Here is a 26,624-nt window from a genome sequence, read left to right as displayed (position 1 = left end):
GTGTGTGTGTGTGTGGTGGTGGTGGTGGTGTGTGTGTGTGTGTGTGTGTGTGTGTGTGTGTGGGGGATAAACATTTCCACTAAGAATTTTTGTGACGACCAACGTATCTGGGAAAGATAAAGTTCTCACTGTGGCCACGCGTTACAGGAATAATGCAGGCTGCTTTTGCCAGTGTGTGGGATATATACTGTATATTGCTACAAATCTCTGAATCTGAATCTTGAGCTACTTGTTGACATATGAACAACCAGTCAGTAAAGAGTGATTTAAGTTTCACTAACGTAAAAAAATATATTTTTAGTATTGCGGTCAAAAAGTACTCAATGCAATAACCTCGTTGGCTGACATAAACACCAATGTCTCTGTAATCGAATTAACTAATTTAGTTTGAAAAGTGAGTTGTCTGATAGACTCAGTCCATGATTCAGACAACTGACTCCTGTGATCGATTAAGTCTTACTGAACCATTCAGATTCGACTGATTAATTAATTAAAAAGAGCCTCACCAATGTAGCAATTTATTTGCAAATCAGACAGTACTGCTATTGAATAATGGTGCAAGAAACACTGTATGCCACATCACTCCTCTATGCTCAAAACCTATCCAGTCTCAAACAGATTTTGTTCTCTCCTCACTTGGTTTTCTTTATTTTTTATTATTAGTCATTATATTACGTTTTTCAAGCTAACAATACAAATACCAACTACCAGGATCTCTTCAATGCCAAAGCGATTACAACTGTGGAATATTAATTTTCCTTAGGGGAAAATTAAATGGCAAAAGATATTTAATGTCGCAATTGTTTCTCCCAGACAGCAGTGAGATTAAATGAGCAACAAATGGAGATTGTTGCCTACTTTAAGTCTCCTTCTCAGATTTTTCTCCTGAGAAACAATAGCCATTTTAAAATGAAAGAGTAACCGCTGAGCAATATATATATATATATAAAATATATATATTGTAAATATGTATATATATAATATGTATATATATATATTTATAATTAGATTATCACTTTATATCAAACAGTATTAATATGGCTTAGCCTTGAGTATAGACCTTTTATTTATACTTGAGCAATCAAAAGTAGCTTCACTTACATGCTCTTTTGCATCCATCTCTTATTGGCGTTTATGGGATCTCTCAGTCAATAACACAATAAATCTCAAATGAATTAAGGCCTTTTAATTATTAAAACATAAATAAGCAGATAAACCTCTTTCAGTGCGTAATCCTTCTTCATCACTGTTTTTCAATAATCACCAGGCAGGAAATTTTTTGAGTTTTCTTCATCTAATAGCAGTCTGAGGCAAGGTAAAATGAAAACACTGATGACATAAGGAAATTAAAGACATTTAGGTGAAGTTGCAACATCTAACCCATGCTATACAAAAGATACCGTTAGTGCTATTTTAAAACGATACCGTTATTTCCATGAGCACTTAACCATTCACTAAAAAATATATATATAAAAAAAAAAATATATATATATATATATATATATATATATATATATATATATATATATATATTGTTGTATTTGTTATATTTATTAGTCCTTGTAGAGCAAAAATATATAGGACTTTCAGAATAATGCCAAGTGTTTCACAATGTTTCTGTCCCAATGTTACATTTACTTAAGACATAACTTACTGTATTTGCAGTACTAGCTCTAAAAGACTGGTATTTTGACAAGAAAAAATTGTGTTTGAACATTCGCATTACCGCAAGGCGTGAAAGATTTCACAGAGTATGTGCACACCTGCATCTGAGCCAGGGCTCTGCAGTGCAAGTATTTTGTTCGCATTTGCCCCTAAAAATAGATATGTGCGAACTTGAAAAATTATTTGCGAGCACAGTGTGCGATTAAAATATTACAAACGTAACACCCCCTCTCCTTTTCAAGCTAACTGTTTTCAAATTACAGGACCCAGATTCCACAAGCGGCTTGTGCCAACCACAGTAGAGTTTTCTGTGATGACGAGAGAGAGAAAGGTGATCAATGGAGAAAAGTATCGGTATAGGCTATAAGTTAACGTGCAGACATCGCATTTTATTTTAAGCGAAAAAGAAATGAGGAGAAAGAGGAATCCGGTGAGGGGGATTCGCAAGGTTCAATGGTCTGGTCTGCATTTATATAGCGCTTTTTTTTAACCTTAGAGGTTACCAAAGCACTTTACACTGTGACCCATTCACACAAACACTCACACACCAATGGTTGCAGAGCTGCATGCAAGGTGCTAGCCTGCCATAGGGAATAACTTGGGGTTCAGTGTCTTGCCCAAGGACACTTCGGCATGTGGTGTCGTGTGGGCCAGGAATCGAACTGCCAACCCGCCCTACCAACTGAGCCACAGCCGCCCCGGTTCAACTAATGAAGTCTCTTCACAAGGTTCTTTTAGGTGAACGTGGAGCTGGCTCGCATATCAGAATCTATTTATTAAAAAAAAGATATGAATAATCAAAAGATTTAAAAATAACGAAAAAAACTAATAAAATAATGTAGGCCTAAATGCTCAAGCGCACACATTAGTTCTGACAGTCTGCTCAGACTAAAATCCTTACCTGTTGTTCCTGGTAATCAGACATGCAGTGTCAACCAATGAACCAAATATGTGTGAGGGAGGGTGGAGCCAACTTATGCTGTTCAGATTGTAATTGAATTGTTACATTTATATGCACTTTGTTTATATACATTGAAAAGTTATATTTTAAATGCACATGTGAAATAGCATCCTTCTTTTTTACATTTATTTCAATTTGTGGGATGCTGCAGTTTTGCTAATTATTTATTTTTCTTTAAATGGTGCATTATTTTATTATCAGTACTGCTATCTACATGCATACTACGCAGTTTGCATAGGGCATCAACTATCCTAGCATGGCACCAGAAAGTCCACCGGCTGCACTTACTCGCTTGCTATACGTTATCGAAGGACCCGAAAGCAGTTGCGGAACACAGACGATCGCTTCACGCTCGTATCACACGTAGGGCATCAATTTGGCCAGCGCTGGCCCTATCTATTATGCTGTCCAGATTATATTCATTTTGAATGGTTTGATTTATATGCACTTTGTTTATATAAAATAAGTTATACTTTAAATGCAAATGTTTAATAGCATTATTTTTCATAACAAATCAATGCATTTTAAATACATTGTGGTTAAGGTAGAGTGTAATTTCATTTAATAATTTAATTAGAATTGTTTTAACACCAATTATTAAAAGAGCCGGAATGCCCATCACTAATCTGAAAAGCGATAGCATAGCGAAACATAACATCTCACGGCGGCTTATCCAGTGCTCTGGATGAGATAGGAGAAACCATCGGGCTCGGTGTCAGCAGCCTTGAGGAGGCAAGTGCTGCAGTCTGAGGAGGAGAAGAGGAGGTAGCTGAAAATAAAGATAAACATTGCATACTTCATTGTGAAAGAAGAATAACCTTTCGTCAAATTTGGGCCACTTATCAGACTCCACCACAAAAATTTTTTAATTAATGCCACATACGACAATTTGCGGAGATGATCAGTCAAATTGCTGACATAATGAGAGATCGCTGGCTGACCTCTAATTATGCCAGACGGTCAACATACAAAAGCAGCTGGACAACTGATATCCTTTGATTCTAGTAGGCATGGGTCAATGTGTGATTTGGGTGGTATGTGCTGTTCCACAGATGTGTGTCCCTAAGTACACACACACACACACTCATACATGCAGTATAATTATGTATGTAATAAATTGTTTGTTAATAAACTCTGTATTACATTTTTCACTGTGCTCCTAAATTTCTTTGTGTGCTCCTACATTTTTTCATTTAGGAGTGCATGTACTCCTTGGGAAAAATGTTAGCATAGAGCCCTGATCTGAGCATTCAAAAGCAGCTCCTGCCATTCAAAAAGTATGCAGCTTTACTGAATTAAGTTGCTACTCTGTTCTACCGATAGTGTGAAAAGACACATACATACACACATTTAATTGATACCAAAGAGCAGGTAGTTTTACATCCCTACCAGTCACACATGAGACATTTTAACCATCTGCTCTTTTACAGCCCAGTTTTAGAATGATGGGTCTTGGAAAACTAGTGCTGTTTTAGCCCCCACCTCGACCTACAAGTCTTTTATCGACTGCACTTTGGGTCCAGCTGCTCTCAGAGTTGCATGGATACAGCTGGGACTAGATATTGTGTGAGATAGGGAAGTTGTTTGTGAATCTGTGCACTGAATGTTTTAACCTCTAGAGTGTGTAGCCACAGGTTTAAGATAAGTTGTAGTGCAAGCAAGTCTTCCTTAGTAAAACGTGTGCAGAAAATATAGGTTTTGTAGGCCATCAAGTGGCACAGTACTTACAGAGTTTAACATTTACACCAAGCATTGTAGATGCAGAATCACACAAGCAAACGTTTTTAGTTACCAGTGCCATTGCGAAAATACGATATTCACGGTCAACCATAGTTAATTTAGTCTCGAGAAAATGTGTCCAATGACATGGTTAACAAGAGTTGCATTCAGTTGTATTCAGTAGTATTCAGAGGTGGACCGATATATGAGGTTTAAACGATTAATTGGTGCAGATAGTTGCTTTTTGGAACTATCAGTTATCTGCAAAAATTTTTTTATAAATAAATAAATCAACAGAGATAGTTACAGATAGTTTTTAATTTATATGTATTTATTTATTTTTAATTCCTCTGTGTTCCATATGGGCGGTGCTGGAGATATCCATAACAGTTTATTCTACAGTATAACTGCAGGCTCTAGAGTTGAAATAAATATACAATCTATAACACCTCGTGGTGATTTGTTGTATCTAAATCTGTCATCATTGAAAATTTTCATCCCTATTTGTATGTTGTATTTTTATTTATATGCATGTTTTATTATTTTGATTAGATCATCAAGTGTTCTAAACTGAAGTGATGGCATGCAAAGAAAAAAAAACTTTTGCATGCCCTCACTTCAGTTTAGAACATTTGGAAATATATGGAATATATGCCCTGTCAGCACATACATCATGTCCCCAACTTAAAAATATTGTGAATAATTTAAAAAGTTATAGGAATATATATATATATACTGTATATATATAGGCTGTCTGGTGGGAACGTAGCTCTGCAGGAATGATTTTAAGATGGTGCAGACCCAGTGACTATTCTGTATTCTAGCATCAGAGCATTGAACTTGATACGTGCAGCAACTGGCAGCCAGGGTTGAGAGACAAGGAGGGGGTCATGTGATCGTATATAGCGTGGTGACCCCCATTAGGTGACATGCTCTTTGTGAAATTAATCAGCTTTTATTAGGCTACTGATATATGTCGTCTTGTTGTGAATGTACATGATTTTAAACAAATGATTAATGTGTTCAAAATGAATGGACATGAAACATGATTTCAGTTGGAATTATTTTATTATGTGATAATAAAGACATGAAAATAGCACAGCTGTGTAGGAAATCAGTTGCCCGGGAAAATAAATGGTCATGATACATAAATATGTGGCTTCAGAACTATTGACCAATCAGAATCAAATATTCTAAAGTGTTGAGTAACAAGTAATTGTTAATTAAAACAATTTAACTCATTTAGACATGGAAAATACTGCAAGAAATATTACATGACATATGTACAGATGTCAATGTGTCTACTGTACATTAATAAAGTAGCAGCTACATTGCTTTATTTTCTTTGTATACTCAGTCCCAAAAATTAGATAATCTTCCATATCGAGGAAAACCGCCCTAATACAGAAGACAGAATCAAAAAGGCAGAAAAAAGCATCTCCAAACAACGATTAATGCAGATCCACATCTGCTAATGTACGATAAATTTTTAAAAAGGCTCATCGCTTGTCTGATTTGTTGTATTGGATGGAATGGTAAATGATGGTTCATTTGTTTGGTGGATGTGATGGTGAAGGGAAGGAGAGAGGGATTGTTGATTCTCTTGCTCTGGTATATTGTCTTATGACTCTGAATCCCCTTATTCTAAGAATGTGGCCTGAAGACAGCCTTTATGAAATATTCAAGCCTGAACATTGATCCAGAGACGTAAACACACTGCTATAACAATGCTATGAATCCCAGACTCCAAGCACTGAACATCTGTAGCTCACAACACTGAAAGTTCACTGAGAGTAGTACTTCTTCAATCAAATCAAATCAAATCGCTTTATTGTCACACTACCATGTACACAAGTGCAACAGTAGGTGAAATTCTTGTGTGCAGGTCCGAGCAACATAGCAGTCATGACAGTGACGAGGCATATACCAATTACAGTAAACAACATACTTACACAGCACAATTTACATATCAGATGTACACATACTTAGACAACACAATAATTATATACAATGTACAGTAAAACAGTATACACACAATATAGAATACACAATATACAATACAATATGTAAAGAGTATACATTATATATATATATATATATATATATATATATATATATATATATATATATATATATATATATGTATATATATAAGTAGTTGTATTGAGGAGAATATGCTGACAGTCCAGTGTGAGATTATAGATTAATAAAGTGCAGTGCAAATTATTGATCGTGAGAGATCAATTGTTCAACAGTCTGACTGCTTGGGGGAAGAAGCTGTCATGTAGTTGGCTGGTGCGGGTCCTGATGCTGCGAAACCGCCTGCCTGATGGTAGCAGTGAGAACAGACCATGACTCGGGTGGCTGGAGTCTCTGATGATCCACCGAGCTTTTTTCACACACCGCCTGGTATATATGTCCTGGAGGGAGGGAAGCTCACCTCCGATGATGTTTCCGGCAGTTCGCACCACCCTTTGCAGGGCTTTGCAGTTGTGGGCGGTGCTATTGCCTTATATATGCACCTCCTCTCTGTAGGCTTTTATCATTGTCAGTGATCAGACCTACCACCGTCGTATCGTCAGCAAACTTAATGATGGCATTGGAGCTATGTGTTGCCACACAGTCATGTGTGTGTATAGTGAATACAGGAGTGGGCTGAGAACACAGCCCTGCGGGGCTCCAGTGTTGAGGGTCAGTGATGAGGAGATGTTGCTTCCCATTCTAACCACCTGGCGTCTGCGTGACAGGAAATCCAGGATCCAGCTGCACAGCAAGCTGTTTAAGCCCAGAGCCCGGAGTTTCTCATCAAGCTTGGAGGGCACTATGGTGTTGAATGCGGAACTGTAGTTTACAAACAGCATTCTCACATTTGTGTTCCTTTTTTCCAGGTGGGAGAGAGCAGTGTGTAGTGTAGATGCAATGGCATCATCAGTGGAGCGGTTGTTGCGGTAGGCAAACTGCAATGGGTCCAAAGAGCTGGGCAGAACAGAGCAGATGTAATCTCTGATTAACCTCTCAAAGCATTTGCTGATGATGGGAGTCAGAGCAACAGGACACCAGTCATTTAAGCAAGTGATTGTGGCTTGCTTCGGTACAGGCACAATGGTTGATGTTTTGAAGCATGTGGGGACTACAGACAGGGAGAGGGACAGATTGAAAATGTCTGTAAAAATACCTGCCAGTTGATTCGCGCACGCTCTGATGACGCGGCCCAGAATGCCTTCTGGACCCGCAGCTTTACGGATGTTCACCCGTCGGAAGGATCGGGTTACATCCACAACAGAGACGGAGAGTGAACCAACCTCTGAAGCGTCAGCCGTGAGTGCTCTCTCCGTGAGGGTGGTGTTATTGTCCTCGAAACAAGCATAAAATGTATTAAGTTCGTCCGGGAGAGATGCAGCGGTGTTCACGGCGGAGTTTTTATTCCGTTTGTAGTCCGTGATGATGTTAATTCCCTGCCACATACTTCTGGAGTCAGTGGTGTTGAACTGACCTTCAAGTTTGTGCCTGTACTGGCGTTTGGCTTCACTGATAGTGTTACGGAGGGCATAACTGGCTTGTTTACGCTCCTCCGTGTTAGAAGAATTAAAAGCGGAGGTCCGCGCATTGAGTGCCGCACGAACATCACCGTTAACCCATTGTGGCATGGGGGGCGTGGTCGTGTGTCGGTCTGCGGGTGGTAGACGCTGGTACGAATCGACTTAATGCCTAACAATTCATATAGTTCGCGAAGTGTACGTGACATGAATGTCGTGCCTTGATCTGTGAGGATTTCCTTTGGAATCCCCACTTGGGAGATAATTCTGAAGAGTGCCTCCGCAACACTGCGTGCTGAGATGTTGCGTAGAGGCACTGCTTCCGGATATCGCGTTGCATAGTCCACCAGAACAAACACAAAGCAATGCCCGCGTGCAGTCTTTTTTATGGCCCCACGAGATCCATTCCAATTCTGTCGAAGGGGATCTCGATTAACGGTAACGGGCGCAATGGCGCTTTTGGGGTGGCCGGTGGGTTCACCAACTGACATTCCCGGCACGCCGCACACCACCCGCAGACCGATGGACTGGTGGAACGATTTAATAAGACCTTGAAAAACATGATTCGTAAGTTCGTACACGAAGATGCTAAAAACTGGGATAAATGGCTCGAACCCCTGCTGTTTGCAGTACGAGAGGTCCCCCAAGCCTCCACCGGCTTTTCTCCGTTTGAACTACTGTATGGGCGCCGGCCACGGGGCGTGCTTGATGTCATACGGGAAGCTTGGGAGGAGGGACCTTCGGATAGCAAAAACCAAATTCAATACATTCTTGACCTTCGAGCAAAACTCCACACTTTGGGATGGGTAACACAGGAGAATTTGCTCCAAGCGCAAGAACGCCAACGCCGACTGTATGACAGGGGCATTCGGCTAAGGGAATTTTCACAGGGAGATAAAGTGCTTGTGTTACTGCCCACCTCGAGCTCCAAATTACTCACCAAGTGGCAAGGACCCTTTGAGGTCACACGACGAGTTGGAGATCTCGATTATGAGGTTAAGCGAACGGATAGGAGAGGGGCACGTCAAACGTACCACCTCAACCTCCTCAAATCATGGAGGGAGGCGGTACCGGTAGCCTTGGCGACGGCAGTTCCGGAGAAGGCGGAGCTCGGACCGATATCGCTCAAAGCAAATTCATTTACCCCGGTCCCTTGCGGAGACCACCTCTCGCTGTCGCAGCTGACGGATGTTGCGAGGCTGCAAGCGGAGTTCGCAGACGTATTTTCTCTCCTGCCCGGTCGCACGAACCTCATAGAACACCATATCGAGACCACCCCGGGCGTGGTGGTTCGTATCCGGCCCTATCGCCTCCCGGAACACAAGAAAAGGGTCGTTAGGGAGGAATTAGAGGCAATGCTCGAAATGGGGGTGATACAAGAGTCGCACAGTGATTGGGCCAGTCCGGTAGTCCTGGTACCGAAGAGCGATGGCTCGGTCCGCTTCTGTGTTGACTATCGGAAAGTGAACGCTGTGTCCAAATTTGACGCATATCCAATGCCGCGTATTGACGAAGTTACTCGATCGGTTGGGCGCGGCTCAATTTTACTCGACGCTGGACTTAACGAAGGGGTATTGGCAGATTCCTTTAACTCCAATGTCCCGAGAAAAAACGCTTTTCAACACCGTTCGGATTACACCAATTTGTAACACTTCCGTTCGGCTTGTTTGGAGCCCCGGCCACGTTTCAGCGCCTTATGGATAAGATCCTCAGACCACACACGGCATATGCCGCCGCATATCTAGATGACATTATAATTTACAGTAATGATTGGCGGCGGCATATGCAACATCTGAGGGCGGTCCTGAGAGCGCTGAGGTGGGCGGGACTCACGGCAAACCCGAGGAAGTGTGCAATTGGACGGGTGGAAGTTCGGTATCTGGGGTTCCACTTGGGTCACGGGCAGGTGCGTCCACAGGTTGACAAAACCGCAGCGATCGCAGCCTGCCCAGCACCCAAGGCCAAAAAGGGGGTAAGGCAGTTTTTGGGGCTGGCGGGCTACTATCGAAGGTTTGTGCCTAGTTATTCTGATGTCACCAGCCCGCTGAATGACCTTACTAAAAAGGGGGCTCCCGATCCGGTCCAGTGGACAGAGTCGTGCCAACAGGCCTTCCTTAAGGTAAAATCTGCACTGTGTGGGGGGCCGCTTTTACATGCACCTGATTTCTCTCTCCCCTTTATTTTGCAGACTGATGCATCTGACAGGGGGCTGGGCGCAGTGCTCTCACAGGTGGTCGGAGGGGAGGAGCGGCCGTTGCTGTTTATTAGTCGCAAGCTCTCCTTCAGGGAGACGAAATATAGCACCATCGGGAAGGAGTGCCTTGCGATTAAGTGGGCGGTTCTGACACTCCCCTACTACCTGCTGGGGCGGGCCTTCGCCCTCTGTTCCGATCACGCCCCTCTGCAGTGGCTCCACCGCATGAAGGATACTAACGCGCGGATCACCCGTTGGTATCTGGCTGTCCAGCCCTTTAAGTTCAAGGTGGTCCACAGGCCGGGGGCGCAGATGGTTGTGGCCGACTTTCTCTCCAGAAATGGGGGGAGTAGGCAGGCCGGATGTTGCCCTGGCCTGAGTCAGCGGTGGGGGCATGTGGCATGGGGGGCGTGGTCATGTGTCGGTCTGCGGGCGAGAGAGAGAGCGGTAAGGCTTGTCACCTGGGTTGTAATTACCCCTAACACCTGTGTCTTGTTATAGTGATGCGGAGAGAGACATTTAAGGAACGCCAAATGTCGAGTGGGGAGAGAGTGAATGCATGAACCACGACAGCCAGAGAGTGGAGACCTGTGCCCTGTTGTGTACAATTATAACGACGGTTACCGTTGTATCTGTGTCGAAGTACAGAAATTAAAGATACTAACCTTGAACCTGCCTCATTGTCTCCTGACTCCTCCATCGCCCCAACCAAACCAGTTTACACCCATTGTTTCTGGTTGGGGTATATCCGTATTGTTTTGGTCGGAACAACATCCTCTACGCACTTCCTGATGAAACACGTTATGCTGTCAGCGTAAACCTCGATGTCGTCATCAGAGGCGGACCGGAACATCTCCCAGTCCACGTGATCAAAACAGTCTTGTAGCGCAGAGTCTGATTGGTCTGACCAGCACTGGATCGTTCTGAGGGTGGGTGCTTCCCGTTTCAGTTTCTGCCTGTAAGCGGGCAGAAGAAGAACGGAGGAGTGGTCCGATTTGCCAAATGGGGGGCGTTGGAGGGATTTATAGCCATACCGGAAAGGAGAGTAACAATGATCTAAAACCCGGTCCCCTCGTGTGTTGAAGTTTATGTGTTGGTGGTATTTTGGTGCTATTGTTTTAAAATTTGCTTTGTTGAAGTCCCCGGCAACAATGAACGCAGCCTCAGGGTGCGTGGTTTCCTGCTCACTTATACTCCCATACAGTTCCCTGAGTGCCCGGTGTGTGTCGGCTTGTGGGGGGATGTACACAGCTGTGATGATGACCGCTGTGAATTCCCTCGGTAGCCAGAATGGTCGACACAGAAGCATGAGATATTCCAGATCAGGAGAGCAGAAAGACTTGATGAAATGTACGTTCCTCTGATCACACCATGATTTGTTGATCATAAAACATACACCACCACCTCTGCTTTTACCAGTGAGGTCTTTCGCTCTGTCCACATGGTGCACGGAGAAGCCCGTGATTTCTATGGCCGAGTCTGGAATCTCCGCAGCCAGCCAGGTTTCTGTAAGGCAGATAACACAGCAATCTCTCGTCTCTCATTGGAAAGAGATCCGCGCTCTCAGCTCGCAGAGCTTGTTGTCCAGAGACTGAACATTTGCCAGTAGTATACTGGGTAGCGGGGGTCGATTTGCACGATGTCTTACTCTGATGAGAACGGCGGCTCTTTTTTCCCTTTTCCTTCTGCGTTTCCTCGGCCGAGCAGCCCAGACAAAGGGCTCCGCCGGCATGTTTGTAAACAGCGGGTCGGCGTTGAGGAATTTAAAGTCCGGTTTTCGATGTGTAATTGTAGAACCAATGTCCAAAAGCGTTTGTCTGTCGTAAACAATAAGGCAGACAACATCCAAGACAAAAAACAAAGAACTGTAAACAAAACAAACAATAAACCGCAGTGTTGTACCGGAGCTCGCAACGCAGCAGCCATACTCGGCGCCATCTTGAGTCCACATCAACCGGGTTTTTTGTGATCTGCTGTGCTCTGTCCCCAAGCTTGACCTGAAGGGGACACTTCTGTTAACATCTGAGAGTACAGTGTCAACTCATCTCAATGCTTAAAAAAAAATATTTACCCAAATATAGTTTTACTAAAACATTTTAATGTTTTTTTCAGTGTGATTGTTCGTTCCGAACTAGCTTTTGAATGGGAACAATGCTTTCCTATGGCGCTATTCACATTGGGTCCGATAAAAGCGTTCACACTCCTCCCTCCTTTGCCTCAGGCCAGGGAACCCCCGGCATGATGGGAAAGCCTGCCAGAAGCCTTTTCCCACCTTCCTCATGACCTGGGAGGGAGACAAGGGGTAGGAAAAAGAGAGAGGGAAAGAGCGAGGCAGAGCGAAAGTGAGAGAGAGGAGATGAGAGAGAAAAAAATGTGCTCGCCGTTGCCTGGTCCTCGAACACTCCTCCACACCCAGGCGGACAGCAGCGAGTCATCCGACCCCTGGCGGATGGATGCTCCAGACGGCCAGCAGGAAGCCCCTCTGTCCCTCATGAACGGCGGGCGTTCCTCCGCATCCTGGTGGCTGCTCCATAGGCAGGATGGCAGTAGTGAGGACTCCATGACAACACATCCCTCCTCCTTCCCAGGTTTCGGCAGCAATCTAATGGGATTAAAATGGGAAAAGAGGGTGCGGGAACCGGATGAAAAGTCAAAGTCATATTTAATGTAAAAATTAAAACAAAATGACAAAACACAAACACGGCTTCAGCGTGTGTGTCTCACTCTCTCTCTCTCTCTCTCTCTCTCTCTAACTGCCGCATCCAACTGCCTTTATCCCTCTCCTTGGCTGATTAGCCCGATTGGGGGCCGGGCATGTGTAGTCTCGACACGGCCCCGCCCTCCTCCTCATCACAGTAATCAAGCCAAAAAGTTTTGGCTGGTGATTGATCAAAGAGATCATGTTATTCAATGGTTGTACACACATTTTTTACTATATTAAGAGTGGTCTAGCCAAATTGAGTGATCAAACCGGCCTCTGATGTGCAAAACACTATTCAAATGCTCATGATCCTCCCCATTCCACACTATGATTATGTTTTAAATGAGCTGAGCTTATTGTGTTGGCTGTCACTTTATAAAATAATTCTACAATACTACATTAGGTTATACCAGCATCATGTAATTGCATTGTCATGATGATCAAGTTTATTATACTTATCAATAGCTCACTCCCGATTACCACTTTGTTACTTTATGGTCTGGATATAGCGCACCAGTTTCTGCAGCAGAAACGCTGCCGGTGTAAATGCAGAAGCGTTGTTTCATACTTAAATTGTTCTGATGTGCTGCTTTGGTCCTGCATTGGTGCTGCTTAACCGTGCTGTGTGCAACAGGCTTAACACTGTTTTTGCTAAATGCAGAGAACTATTAAATCATAGTTCCCCTTCTGTCACTCACTCAACGTGTCGATATAGTGACAATACAGGTCTCTCTTGAGAGCCTCGGTTACCTCTTATCTTTGAGAAAAGGCCAGTGAGAATTTGCGAACAGAATTTGCATACCCCTCCCCCGGACATACGGGTATAAAACGAGGGAATTGTGCGTCTGTACAGACAGATTTTTTCTTCAGAGCTGAGCGTTTTTTTGTTCAGCGAGCTGAGTAAATCCCACTGCTGTTCCACTCACCTCTAAAGAGCATACACTGTTGGAAATCTCTTTTTCTGCACGCCGTGCAGAATACGCCCATGAACGCTTCGACAGCCCTCTAAAAGTGTTTTATATATTTCACACTGACATTGAACATCTTTTTAAAGACACGTCTTTTCCAAGATGCCCTTCGTTCTTTCTCCTCTTCTTTTCTCCCTGTACACTATCAGCTGCACCTCCAGTCACCAGTCCGTCAAGCTTCTGAAGTTCGCGGACGACACCTCCCTCATCCTCTCTGATGGTGACGAGTCTACCTACAGGTGGGAGGTTGACCACCTAGTGACCTGGTGCAATCAAAACCTTGAGCTCAATGCTCTATAGACAGTGGAGATGGTTGTGGACTTCAGGAAGAACTCAGCCTCACCTGCACCTACCCCCATCACACTCTGTGGCTCCCCAATCGACACTGTGTAGTCTTTCCGCTTCCTGGGAACTATCATCTCCCAGGACCTCAAGTGGGAGCTGAACATCAACTCCCTCATCAAGAAAGCTCAACAGAGACTATACTACCTGCAGCAGCTGAATAAATTCAACCTGCCAAAGACAATGATGGTGCACTTCTACACAGCCATCATCGAGTCCCTCCTCACACCCTCCATCACTATCTGGTATGCTGCTACTACTGCCAAGGACAATTGCAGACTGCAGCGTGTCATCCGGTCTGCAGAGAAGGTGATTGGCTGCAATCTGCCGCCGCTCCAGGACCTGTACGCCTCCAGGACCCTGAAGTGTGCTGGAAAGATTGTGGCTGATCTCTCCCACCCCGGCCACCATCTCTTTGAGACACTCCCCTCTGGCAGAAGGCTGAGGTCCATCAGGACAAAAACCTCACTCCACAAGAACAGTTTCTTCCCATCCGCCACTTGCCTTATCAACAAGGCCCGGTACCCACCCTGACACTCTCCACACTCCACCTCTGGCTCTCCATGCCACTGTACTTACTCTCTTGCTCTTTTATTTTTATTCTTACTTTTAATATATACTGTGTGGACATATTTATATTTATATTGCTTATATTTTAATACTTGTTTTTTTATATTTAGAGAATGTGTGACACACGCCTACAACACCAAAACAAATTTCTTGTAAGCATAAAAAAACATACTTGACAATAAAGCTTTTTCTGATTTCGGGTCTTTGTGTCATTCCTGGATGTGGTCATTACCTCTCCGCTTCTGACGGCGACAGGCACTGCATTTAGTGTCTGGGCAGAGATCACACCGAGGAAGCTTTTGTGGATGGCTCATGTTCTCACTGCGAGTACCACGGGTATTGGGCTGGCTAGGGGCGATTTTAAGAATTTAACAGGCACGGTTTCGCCTGGTAAAATCCTGCAGACCACCTGTTCCCCAGCACTCTTGTTTGCCACCATCCGGATCGACCACCACTTCCCTCCAAGGCCTGTAGGTTGACATTGTCTCTGGTGACCAAGGCCTGTCCAGTGGCGCTGTAGGACATCTCCGCACTCAGGGACCGACCTCGCCCTCCGGGCCACGAAGGTCACAGCGCATGCACTCGGACAGGCGATGGCCACCCTCGTGGTCCAGGAACGTCATCTGTTGATGAATCTGGTTGAGATGCGGGATCCCGACAAGGCTCGCTTTCTCAACGTCCACATCACCCAGATCGGCCTATTCGGTGACATTGTAGAGGGCTTTGCCCAGCAGTTCTCGATGGTGAAGAAACAGACGGCGGCCATTCAACACATCTTGCCCCACCGCGGCTCAAGATCCCGCATTCCGTCAGCTTGCCGAGGGCATCCCTCTGTGGCGGTGAAACCCCAGCCAGCTCCGCCCCAGCCCGGGCCCAGCTCTCAGCCCCAGCGTAGAGCTCCCCGCAGGAAGTGGATTCCCCCTGTCTCATGGACCACCTCCCGTACCCAGAAGGCTCCCAAGCGCTCCAGAGACGGGCAACCCAGTGAGAGAGACATCTGCCATGGAGCAGGTATCCTGACCACTCCATTCCCCAGTGTAGGACCGGGTAGAGAATCTTTTGTGAGCCTTCTTGCACAAGTCCTGTGGGTAGTCGGGTCGGAATGAGTGCTCTCATTCCTGCAGGAGAGGCTAGAGGGGTGGCTGTCCCCCTCCACCTTTAAGGTTTATGTAGCCACCATAGCGGCTCACCACAATTCAGTGGATGGTAAGTTTTTAGGGAAGCATGACCTGATCATCAGGTTCCTTAGAGGCGCCCGGAGGCTGAACCCTCCTAAGCCATGCCTGTTCCCCTCATGGGATCTCACCGTTGTCCTCTCAGGCTTTCGGGGAGCCCCGTTTGAGCCACTAGACTCAGTCAAACTAAAGGCCCTCCCTTGAAGACGGCCCTCCTGATTGTGCTCACTTCCATCAAGAAGGTTGGGGACCTGCAAGTGCTCTCTGTCAGCGACACTTGCCTGGAGTTTGGTCCAGCAGACTCTCACGTCATCCTGAGGCCCCGACCAGGCTGCGTGCCCAAGGTTCCTATGACCCCGTTCAGGGATCAGGTAGTGAACCTGAAAGTGCTGCCCCTGGAGGAGGCAGACCCAGCCTTAGTGTTGCTGTGTCCGTGCGTGCTTTGCGCACGTATTTGGATCACACGCAGAGCTTTAGACACTCTTAGCAGCTCTTTGTCCCCCTGTCGTGGACCCGTGTCTCCCTTGGGCAGAGCTCCCTCTATCCCCCGGTCGCTTTATTTGTAGAGCTCCTCCCCGTCGAGGCAGGACCTACCACCTTGCCACTTCCATGTGTGGCCGGTAAGCCCATGTGACATATTTGTCACATGTTAACCTCCCCTGATGTGCAGGATGTGGTCTTTGCGGGGTCTTATCCCTCTGAAAGAATAGGATTGGAAAAAAACACCTTCCCCGATGCGTGTTATAGCGTTAGATGGCCCCAGCCACATCTAACACTCTATGGAGATAAAACATAGAGAGAGAAAAGTTAGTGGCTGGCGCAGCCACAACACTATACTAAGCTGCTGAAAGGGCTGGGACCATATTCTCAGCTCCACAGTTCAAAACCTGTCTGAACAGATGCACGATTTCCTCCTTTTATACCTGTATGTCCAGGGGAGGGGCATGCAAATTCTGTTAGCCTTTTAATTCTCATCGGCCTTTTCTCAAAGATAAGAGGAAACTAAGACTTTCAAGAGAGACCCCTAGTGTCACTACATCGACACAACGTCTCGTTCCCTCCATCAGGGAATGGAGGTTGTGACAGTAACCGATATGTTAATCTGTCCTAACATACTTGCAATTTGTGATAAAATGAGGGTTGATAAATTAGTCTAATGCACACATTTTTGGGAAAAATAATGGCACAAAAAAGCAAGTTAAAATCATTATGATATTAAGGATGTTGCTTAATTGTTTTATCACCAGCAAACTCATCATGAGTTCTGCATATCTTGACTATTGGAGTATCATTTGTTGTAATGAACAACATTGTGCAGCACTAGGGGAATCTGCAACTATTAACAATATTTCTAAGATAAATGGCACCTAAAAAGGCAACAGGAGCAGAGTTTTAAAAATCATCTACTTTCTGGCATATAGGTGATGTTTAAGACTGTGTTTCTTATATCTGATATTCTGTAAATAAATTACTCTTCCTGTAATGTTTAGATTAATATTTTATGCAACATGTACAAAGCTTATATACAATTATTATTCTTCGCTAAAAGGCCTCAATGATACACAAAACTATAGCATGTTGCTGAAATCGATTTTTGGTCATTGTTTATAGTTGTGCATTGAAGTGTGAAATTAAAAAAAAAAAGTGGAAAGAGGTTGTGCAAGAGAGTGAGTCGTGGGGAAAAAACATTACGCTGATTTTCTAAACTAAACACTACATTTGCATGAAATTATATTTTTCTTGTCAGACTCAGAAGTGCCATTTCCACATTTTCTCTGGCTTCATCCTGCGGCCCAAAGCAAAACCCATTTAGAGAGTTGAAGGTTGTTTTGATAATGAAAGTGTCTGGCTGCTAACAGATGAAATGGCTAGACAATGTGTGGTGAAGCTATACACAACAACTTGTGGTTCGCACATTAGGAGAGATCACGCACATAAACACCTTGCTGTGTTGATAGTCAGAATGAATGTACTCCGGGCCAAAAACAATTCTGAAACATTTCCCTGGCTTTTATGTCGTAATATAAAGCCATTTATTTCTTCCACTTTTCTGGCTTTGGGCTGTGTGGCCATTCTAATAATTTCCTAAAAAGCTAACTGCGTCCAGGTGGAGAGGATTGTGGGTTATTTGTTTTGAGATAAATGGTCCTCCTGAAATTGAGCTTGCTCTAGTGTGTATCCAAGATCCATGAAGCTAAAGCACGAAATGGATGGCAATCCAATTGGAAATAAAAACTAGAAAGCATAGAAATTTATGGTTATTGTTTCATCAAAAAATAAATAAATAGAGTAACTACAGTATGCATATCTAAACTTAGAAATGTGTTTTGGTATAATTCAGGCTTTAATTCTTACTTGAAAATAGCTGCTTAAATCCCATTTAATTGATTCACAAGGCCATCAAGAGGTCTGTTTAGACTTTTCTCTTTCAAAGTATAATTTCCTAAAGTCCAAGCTTAAGGCTAATGTTCTTGTGTTTGGCCTGAACTTTTTCTGGCTCTTGAAATTTCTTTGAGGAGTTTAATATTCACATTTATTTGTAGCGCTTTTTCAAAGTCACCTTAAGATGCCAGCTACTCTGTCTGCATTAGCCTTACTTCATTTAACCATTTTCATTTCATTTCCGACAATTCTCTAATGAACTCTCATAGGCTCTCTGTATCGTCTACCTCTGAGAGCCAACGCAAGGTAAATCATCAGCCCTTCCCTTCCAGCAATGTTGTCACTTTTATTACATCCCAGCAAATATTTTGGCTTTTAGCTTGGGCGCAACTTTGCTGGGGAGTCTTTATTAACTGAATTGAACTGCGAGCTGAAGCATTAAATAAATGGTGCACTTAAGGCAAAGATTTTTCAAGATCTCATCCTGGCGACTTGTGTTTTTCTCTTATTTTTTCCTTGCTGATGTTGAGGGAGTGAAGATATAAAAATGTATCTGCTTTGCAAATGGGAGCTTTAATTACAGCTGAAACTAGAGACCTGTGGAGGAGAATAGAGAGAAAAAAGAAAACCAAATGGAATTAAACAAACAGAAGGCTGATTAACTGTGAATTAATCACACTGATGCCAATCTTCCATTTCGCCACTAGGACGTTCTAGCTTAAGACGTTTTGGTAAAACTACAATAATGTTATATATGTTAAAATCAGTTAATACATTGTGTTTACATTGTAAAAAAGTGGTGAAAATATTGTTTGTCATTATTTCAGAGTTTTTATCCTTTTAGCCTTAGTAAATAACCAAAAGTACGGAAGAGGATTAGGGCCAAGCAATAATAAAAAAATAAATAAAGCCATCTCGAGATTAAAGTCATTATAATGCGAGATTAAACTCATTAAATTTCGAGAAAAAAGTAGAAATACAATCTTGAGAATAAACTCATTAAATATCGAGATTAAAGTCATTATAATGCGAGATTAAACTTGTTAAATTTCGAGAAAAAAGTAGAAATACAATCTTGAGAATAAACTCATTAAATATCGAGATTAAAGTCATTATAATGCGAGATTAAACTCATTAAATATCAAGATTAAAGTCATTATAATGCGAGATTAAACTCGTTAAATATCGAGAATAAAGTCGTTGTGTTTCGAGAAAAAACTCGTTAAGTTTAATCTCGCATTATAATGACTTTATTCTCGATATTTAATGAGTTTATCCTCGCATTATAATGACTTTAATCTCGAGATGGTTTTATTTTTTTATTATTGCTTGGCCCTAATCCTTGAGATTTGTAATTAAAGTGTTTTTTTTTTTTCATCTGAATAAGCAGCGTTAGCATGTGTATTACCTATTTGTAAGGTAGCACTGTTTCCCTTGTTGTCCTTCATTGTTGTTGTTTTTCCATTGATATCAGCTCAAGCTGTCAGTCAAAATTCAGCCAAGAAGCCTCCAGACTGTCTGCCACTTTGACCTCTTGCAGTTGGACAGTTTCCAGCAAACCACCTCACTTTGTTTTTTTTTTGGGGGGCATTCATCGATTCCAATTCAGTGCACTACAGCGTTCCAGTGGTGTGTTCATATTCCTGCCAGTATTCTGTTAGATTTGATGGCATATGTAAGCAGTGTCCTGTTTATTTTGTTATCCTATTATAAGGTAACATTTTGAGGTATTATAATGGCATGTTAAACATTAATTGTTGGTTTGACGGAAAACTACAGGGTTTCGAGGTGGAAATAATCAAGGTTGGTGAGTACTTTAAAATACAAAATATAAATCATTGGTAATTAGAATAGTTACATTCAAAAAGTATTTTGATTACTGAAGCGATTACTTTGCATTTTATAGTCATTTGTTTAATTAAATATTTAGTCCTTTCAGATGGAAAACATCAATACATATACATTTCTATTTTCTAGTAAGACCTTTGATATTAGGGCAAAAATCATATTGTTGATAATAATTTTTGTATAATTTTCCTGCAAAAATATAAAAAAAATCCTTAAAACATGATGACTTTGATTTATCTTGTTTTAGAAACAATACTGCTTAAGATATTTAGGTTTTTCAGAGAATGTATTTTTAACATGTGTATTTTGTCTTACTTTACAGGCAGAGTTTCTATAGTCAAAACAAGTGAAAAAACTCTACCAGTGCTGAAGAAGTAATTCAAAGTATTTATAATACGTTACTGACCTTGGGTAATCTAATGCAATACGTTACAAATTACATTTTACAGCATGTATTTTATAATCTGTAGTGGAATACATTTCAAAAGTAACCCTCCCAACCCTGGAAATATCACAGGATGCTAATATATTAGTAAGAAAATATTTTAAGGAATAGTCTACCTTAAACAGATAATTCTGGCATTTTCTAACTTTCATAAAATCATGATGATTTCATGACGACTATCCTAGCCACCCTTTTCCATATGTAAATGGGGTTGTCAGTCTCCAAACTGACAGAAAACAAATACCATAAATGTATCATAAAAATGACCAAACAACTCTAAGTCTTCTAAAACCCTAAAATGGTTTTTGTGACGAACACACCAAAATTGTATTTGTTAATCATCTTGCTTTAAGTAATTATTTCAATCTTTTATTAAATTTTTTTACTGTCATATTTGTCAAGGTTTTGATGGTCTAATCAAGCATGTTGACTATAGTGTAATTCCTGTCAAGTTGGTTGAACTGTGTTTACCCATCTGAAGTCCTTTGTCCAGAAGTTTTGTATATGTTTTGGAATCATAAATTGATTGATAGTGTTAATTAGCAAGTAGAAAACAGTGATATGCTTAGTCATGCCTTTGGCTGTAATATGCAGAGAACAACGAATTTGTTGCAAGCCAACCCAAATGTCTCAACTGGTTTGTCATCTACTGGCATCTAATGGCTTTGTGCTATATGATGAAATCACCACCCTCTCGTCCTGTCTAGAAGTCCATATCTTTCTCCATGCAGAGCCACATTTCCTTAGCTTGTTAGTACCATACAGTTGTGCTGAAGGGTTGCTGTTGGGAGTTTCGTATCACCCTGTCCATAAGCCTGAGAATTATTTTGACAGGCTTGAAAACTCTTTCACTAACTTGTGCTGGCAGCCTTATTTTACACACTCTGAATCCGACTGGCCAGAGAAGACATGGGGAAAGAATGTCTGAATGTTTTTTAGTTTTTTGTGTACCCTGATTATGTTTTTTGTGTGAGCATGTGTTGAAGGACGAATCCGTGTGAATCCATTCCTCTGAAAGTGGTTTCATTGTGCCGGATGGACAAGGACTAAGGGTGTACAAATTTATCAATGCATTGAACTGCCATTTTAAATATTGTACTAATGCTTTCATAATACCCAATGAATGATGCCTCATTCTTATCCAAGATACAATTCTTGACCAATTTTCAGTTGTAAAAAGTTCTGAGTTCAGGCATATCTTGTGGAGTTGGTGGCTGTCATCACAACATGAAGAAGGAATGATATCAATGTATTTAAGCTTGGGCCAGCGTTTCATGCCAACTACCCACTCATTAATCTTTGCACTGTCAAAAGATGGTCATCACGACTCTGTAAAGTATGGCTTTTTCCAGTGTTTACAATTTTTTACGCTGAACATTACATTATCTGCTAAAACATCATCATATGCAAATGAAAACACTGGAGACCAGAACACGAAAACAGACTTCCGTTATGAATCGTGGAACACTTCCGCATTCAGGAAAAAGGTGGATATCACTACATTAAATGTCCTGAAATATCAAACATGACTCTGTATAAAAGGCAAACAAAAATGTAGGTGCAGACCGCAGTCATATTTGTTTATCCAATCAGAAGACATTTAAGCACTTTCTGCCTGGCAATCATTTTGCCATTCACAGGCCAGCCTTTATATAGAAAGCAGGAAGCTGAGAGTGTGGTAGTTGAAGCGAATAATTGAAGTTTAATGCCATATTCAGCTTCATAAATAGTTGTCAGTTGTTTGTCTCTGATTACAGCAGTCACGATATAGGCACTTTTCCACCATCGGGCCGAATGTTTATCGTTGTTGAATCGGGCTGTTCTGTATCGATCCGGGCTCATTGTTACGGTTTCTTTTTCCATTGTTGTGCTTTGAAATCCGGTTTAGAATGGTTGACTGGGCAAGTGACCAATCTTGAGTTGCCATGACAGTAAAGCCATTCCAACAGCAAGGTTCTTTGCCCTGACTACAAACTGTGTTCAAGTGGAAATGCTAATGGAATCTTTCTCATCGTGCTCAGAAACCATCGTCCCAATGGTGGAAAAGTGGCTAATGTTACAATGGTATCTTTATAGGGCATGGTTTTGGAAAGAGAGGGCTTGTCTAATTCATTGTCCAAGTCTGTCTGAAGTTCGAGAACAGTTGGAAACCTTAGAAGGAATCAAGACTCAACTGGTGATGAGCACCTCCTAAGGCTGACACATATTTATAATAATTTACACAAATCATACATACATACATTAATGCATATATACAAATATATTAGTTTGAACAGAAGTGAGCCAGCTGCATAGTGTTAATAAAATATTGACTGATTTTGTGTTTAATAAAATATGATTATAATGACTTTGAACAGAATAGGAATCCATGGTGTATGCAAATAAGAGAGATGTTGGCTCTGCAAAACAGGCACTGGTTAAATGAGGCTTGGTTTGGACGAGACACTGCAATAGTTAAATGGGCACAGGTGTGGTGTTAATGGTGGGCCAGGGGTGGATCTGGGCATGACATGACCTTGTAAACATTGGGATCTGCATCCCAAGACATCTAAAGTTAACACATTCGATCCACCAACAACATTGATTAAGCACCCAACCAGGGTCTTCTAAAACAGACTCATCTTTAAAACCAGGCTAGGTCTCATTGGAAAGAATTACATGCCTAAGGCGGGACTGAAGCCATAGCAATGCCAACACTGAGCTACTGTGGGATTAGCTCGTCGCCAACACATTAGTATGTGGAGACGTAATGCTTGATGACATGGTATGGGTAATGAAAGGTTGCTCCCACACCAACTAAGCATTCAAACCATCCAGACTAATAGATGTTCCAGCTACTTACTGTGTATTTAAACCTGAGTGAATCCAATTCTGTCATTTAAGAAATCCATAACCTTTCCTTTTTAATGTGTTTTTTAGGGCTGTCAATCGATTACAAATTGTTATCGAATTAATTACATGGTGTCCCAATTAATTAATTGCATATACAAATATTTGCTGAGAAAGCCCCTCGTATAACAATAACTCAATATATAATGATTATACATATTTATATCAATATATAATTATCTTTTAAATATAAAAAAATATATATATATATATATATATATATATATATATATATATATATATATATATATATATATATATTTTTTTTTTTATTACAAAATTATTTGTGTAGAACTCTGCACTCTTAGCAAGCGCTTCAGTTGTTGGCACAATCTCACCAGTAGAATAAAACTGAGTATAGAATAATACCCTTACATTTTCTGGGGCTATTTAACATGCACATCCACACAGTTGTTGCAAAGACTCAACTCTGTATGTGATACATGATTTTAATGGCTTTTTTGCTATATAGTGTTATATTGCTAGTGTTTCTCTTGTCTTCTGTTTTTTTTTTTTTTTTTTAAACGCTCATTGGCATCTTTAAAAATAGAAAATGAATGGGTTCTTTGTGAATAGTGCTATACCCAGATAGCAATAAGTCAGCGGGCCGCTGGCGGTGCTCCGGCGGCAGTAGAAGCGGCAGAATGGCGTTTGACGGCGCACCGCCGGCGGCAGCCGCTTTTTAAGAGCGGCAGCCGCCTTCCTACCGCCTTCGTTCCGCGGCCAGCCCGCTGGCCATCCGCCGTTCCGCCGCCATTATATCGAAGGCGGACCTTCCGCGGGGCGTCGGAGGCAAACGCTTTTTTCGAGCGATCTGCCGCCGCTTATTGTGTATATATATATATATATATATATATACTTATATATATTGTGTATATATATATATACTATATATATATATATATATATATATATATATATATATATATATATATATATATATATATATATTTATAGCATGCAGTTTATCAAGAATAATGATTGATCAAACCAGACAAATTTCCATTTGGCGTTTTAATTCCACATTTCAAAGTACAGTAACTGTCATTGAAACAAGATGTCAGATCACTGAAATATAAATAACAGAAAAATACAAACATTATATATACACACACACACACAAAAGAACATGCAGGTTTCCAATTCAATTTTGGTAAAAAAAAGTTTTTTGGAAAAAACACTATTGTAACACTTACAATAATTGTTAATAATGTAAAGAGGTCAGCTCTGGGATGAAAAGAATTACCAGTAAACATAAGCAATGAGGATATTTGGTACCAAAGAAAGTGCAGGATACCAAATAAATTGAGGTATAACATCATATTTACAAGTCATTTCTAACAATAGGTTAAGTGGTAATAATTTAGAGTAAAGCTCTGGAGTAGAATATACAATTATAACTGCAATGCTGACCTGTGGCACAAGGATTTACAAGCTATATTTAACAATAGAATAACAGTTAAGCACTGTGACGGAATGAAAGTAGAATTTTTGGTACTAGTTAATGTGCAATATCAAGTATCAGAGGTATGAAATAGGATTTACAAACTATAATAGAATCCTTAAGCACTGACGGAATGAAATTAGCCAATACTAAAGTCACGGTAAGTAGAATATTTGATACCAGATAATGTGCAAATATCAAGTATTAGATGTATAATCTAGGATTTACAAGCTATATTTAAAAATAGAATAGTTAAGCACTGTAACAATGAAATAAGCAGCAAATTGTATATGAAATAATTGAGATCTTTGGTATCAAGGAATGTGCAGGATAACAGGTATAATATACATTTTGACATTCAACTTACACATGACAACAAGTGGGAATAAATATAATTAACAGCAGAAAATCTGGCTGTAGAGAACACAGCCAATCAGAATGTCTGGAGAGGTTGGGGACTGCATGGCGTAGTGGGCTAAGAATCACCGGTTTTCCCCGACCTCCAGAATGAGTTAGTGCAAATTGACATATCTTCAGTGATTCCTCGTGCGCCTGTATAAAAGGACAAACCATCCCATATTCATCCAAGGAGCTGCCCTCAAAGCAGGGTCACGAGAGGAAAGAAAAAAAAAAAAAAAAAGAGCAATTTCCACAGTGAACAGTGTGGATTGGGTGAGTGTAGTCTGACACTTTTAGCAGGCTTTTTTAGGAGTCTTGATGTTACTGACTGCAGGATAAAGAAAGGGTTCCAGTTGTCAGTGATGCTGGGGTATCAGTAGTCAGCCTAGGTTTAAGGGGTCGGCTGTGGGTCCCTCTCAGCTGTGCGGCGCCTTTTTCCACCTTCATGTTCAGATGCTCCTTTCAGGTAACGCGTAACGTTAACCTGGATCGCCTCATCAGTGGCATCCTGGGTTGCCGGGTTCTTACGGATGGCTCCTGTAGAAAATAAAGATCTGTCATTCCATTTGAATGGCATAAGGTCATACACATCTACTTAAATATAAAAAAAAATCCAACTTACTTTGAACAATGGTCTTCAGGAACATGTCTCTAAAACATGCTTTATCCCCTACACCAGTCCAGGTTGTATTGATGGAAAGGTGATTAGAGAAGATACTCTGAAGCATTCAGCCACACGGTTGTCTTTAGGTCCCTCCCACATTTGATTGCCAAAAACCGAAGCTGAAAATACAAAAAACATGTTACAAATTACATTTCTCTGAAGCTTCTCATAAATTTAAAATGTGACAGGCTGTGGATTCAGACTGTAGAATATGCATTGTACGATCTTAATTTTACTTTTTAGATTACCCTATGGCGTTATAAACTAAATCGGCACACTTACAAATCGTTGCTGGAGCTCTTTATCCTGCCTCAAACTGTTGTCAAGCAATGGCAAATCTTCCTGGGTGTCTAGGGGGGAGTAACAGATCCCCTGGCAAGGATAACTCTCCAACAGACACATTGGCACTGAAATGTTGCAGCATAGCATTTTGTTGTCCATGCTACGCACAACATCGCCAAACTCCCAAGACGTCGCAGTATTAGGGTTTGATCTGCACCTACAGGGGTTCCCAGAATAAAAGAATAAAGTAGTCAGTCCTGGTCCTTCAACTACTAAACTATGACATTTATATCTAGGTCTACTACATGTACAGGTGGCCCCAGTGGGAATTAAACCAACAACCACAGATGTTGTTTGCAAGTTGTACGTGATTGCCCAGTGCGAGCAAATGTCTTCAACATTGTCCCAACTTGTTTCACCTGCTCTTGAAGTGAGCCGCT

The 26,624-nt window shown here is 41.6% G+C and overlaps 1 protein-coding gene and 1 long non-coding RNA gene across 2 annotated transcripts in view; one reads left to right on the top strand and one right to left on the bottom strand.

The window, feature by feature from the left end:
- The window catches only part of LOC127643548 (tumor suppressor candidate 3-like), a 100,263-nt gene extending 84,228 nt beyond the window's left edge, over window positions 1-16,035 (top strand). Inside the window, exons 5-7 of the mRNA XM_052126339.1 lie at window positions 15,271-15,399; window positions 15,508-15,667; window positions 15,977-16,035. Coding sequence (XP_051982299.1) covers window positions 15,271-15,399; window positions 15,508-15,667; window positions 15,977-16,035 — 348 coding nt within the window. The remainder of the gene's footprint in view (window positions 1-15,270; window positions 15,400-15,507; window positions 15,668-15,976) is intronic.
- Window positions 16,036-25,329: 9,294 nt separating this feature from the next.
- Window positions 25,330-26,245, bottom strand: LOC127644060 (uncharacterized). Its single transcript, XR_007970619.1, has 3 exons — window positions 26,185-26,245; window positions 25,861-26,021; window positions 25,330-25,775 (listed from the first exon to the last, which is right to left on the bottom strand). It is a non-coding gene; the product is annotated as an uncharacterized LOC127644060 (long non-coding RNA).
- Between the last annotated feature and the right edge of the window lie 379 nt (window positions 26,246-26,624).

This window comes from Xyrauchen texanus, chromosome 5 (assembly GCF_025860055.1).
Source record: "Xyrauchen texanus isolate HMW12.3.18 chromosome 5, RBS_HiC_50CHRs, whole genome shotgun sequence".
Taxonomy (NCBI): Eukaryota; Metazoa; Chordata; class Actinopteri; order Cypriniformes; family Catostomidae; genus Xyrauchen; species Xyrauchen texanus.
The sequence above is the reverse complement of the archived record's forward strand: the minus strand, read 5'-3'. Positions and strand labels throughout refer to the sequence as shown.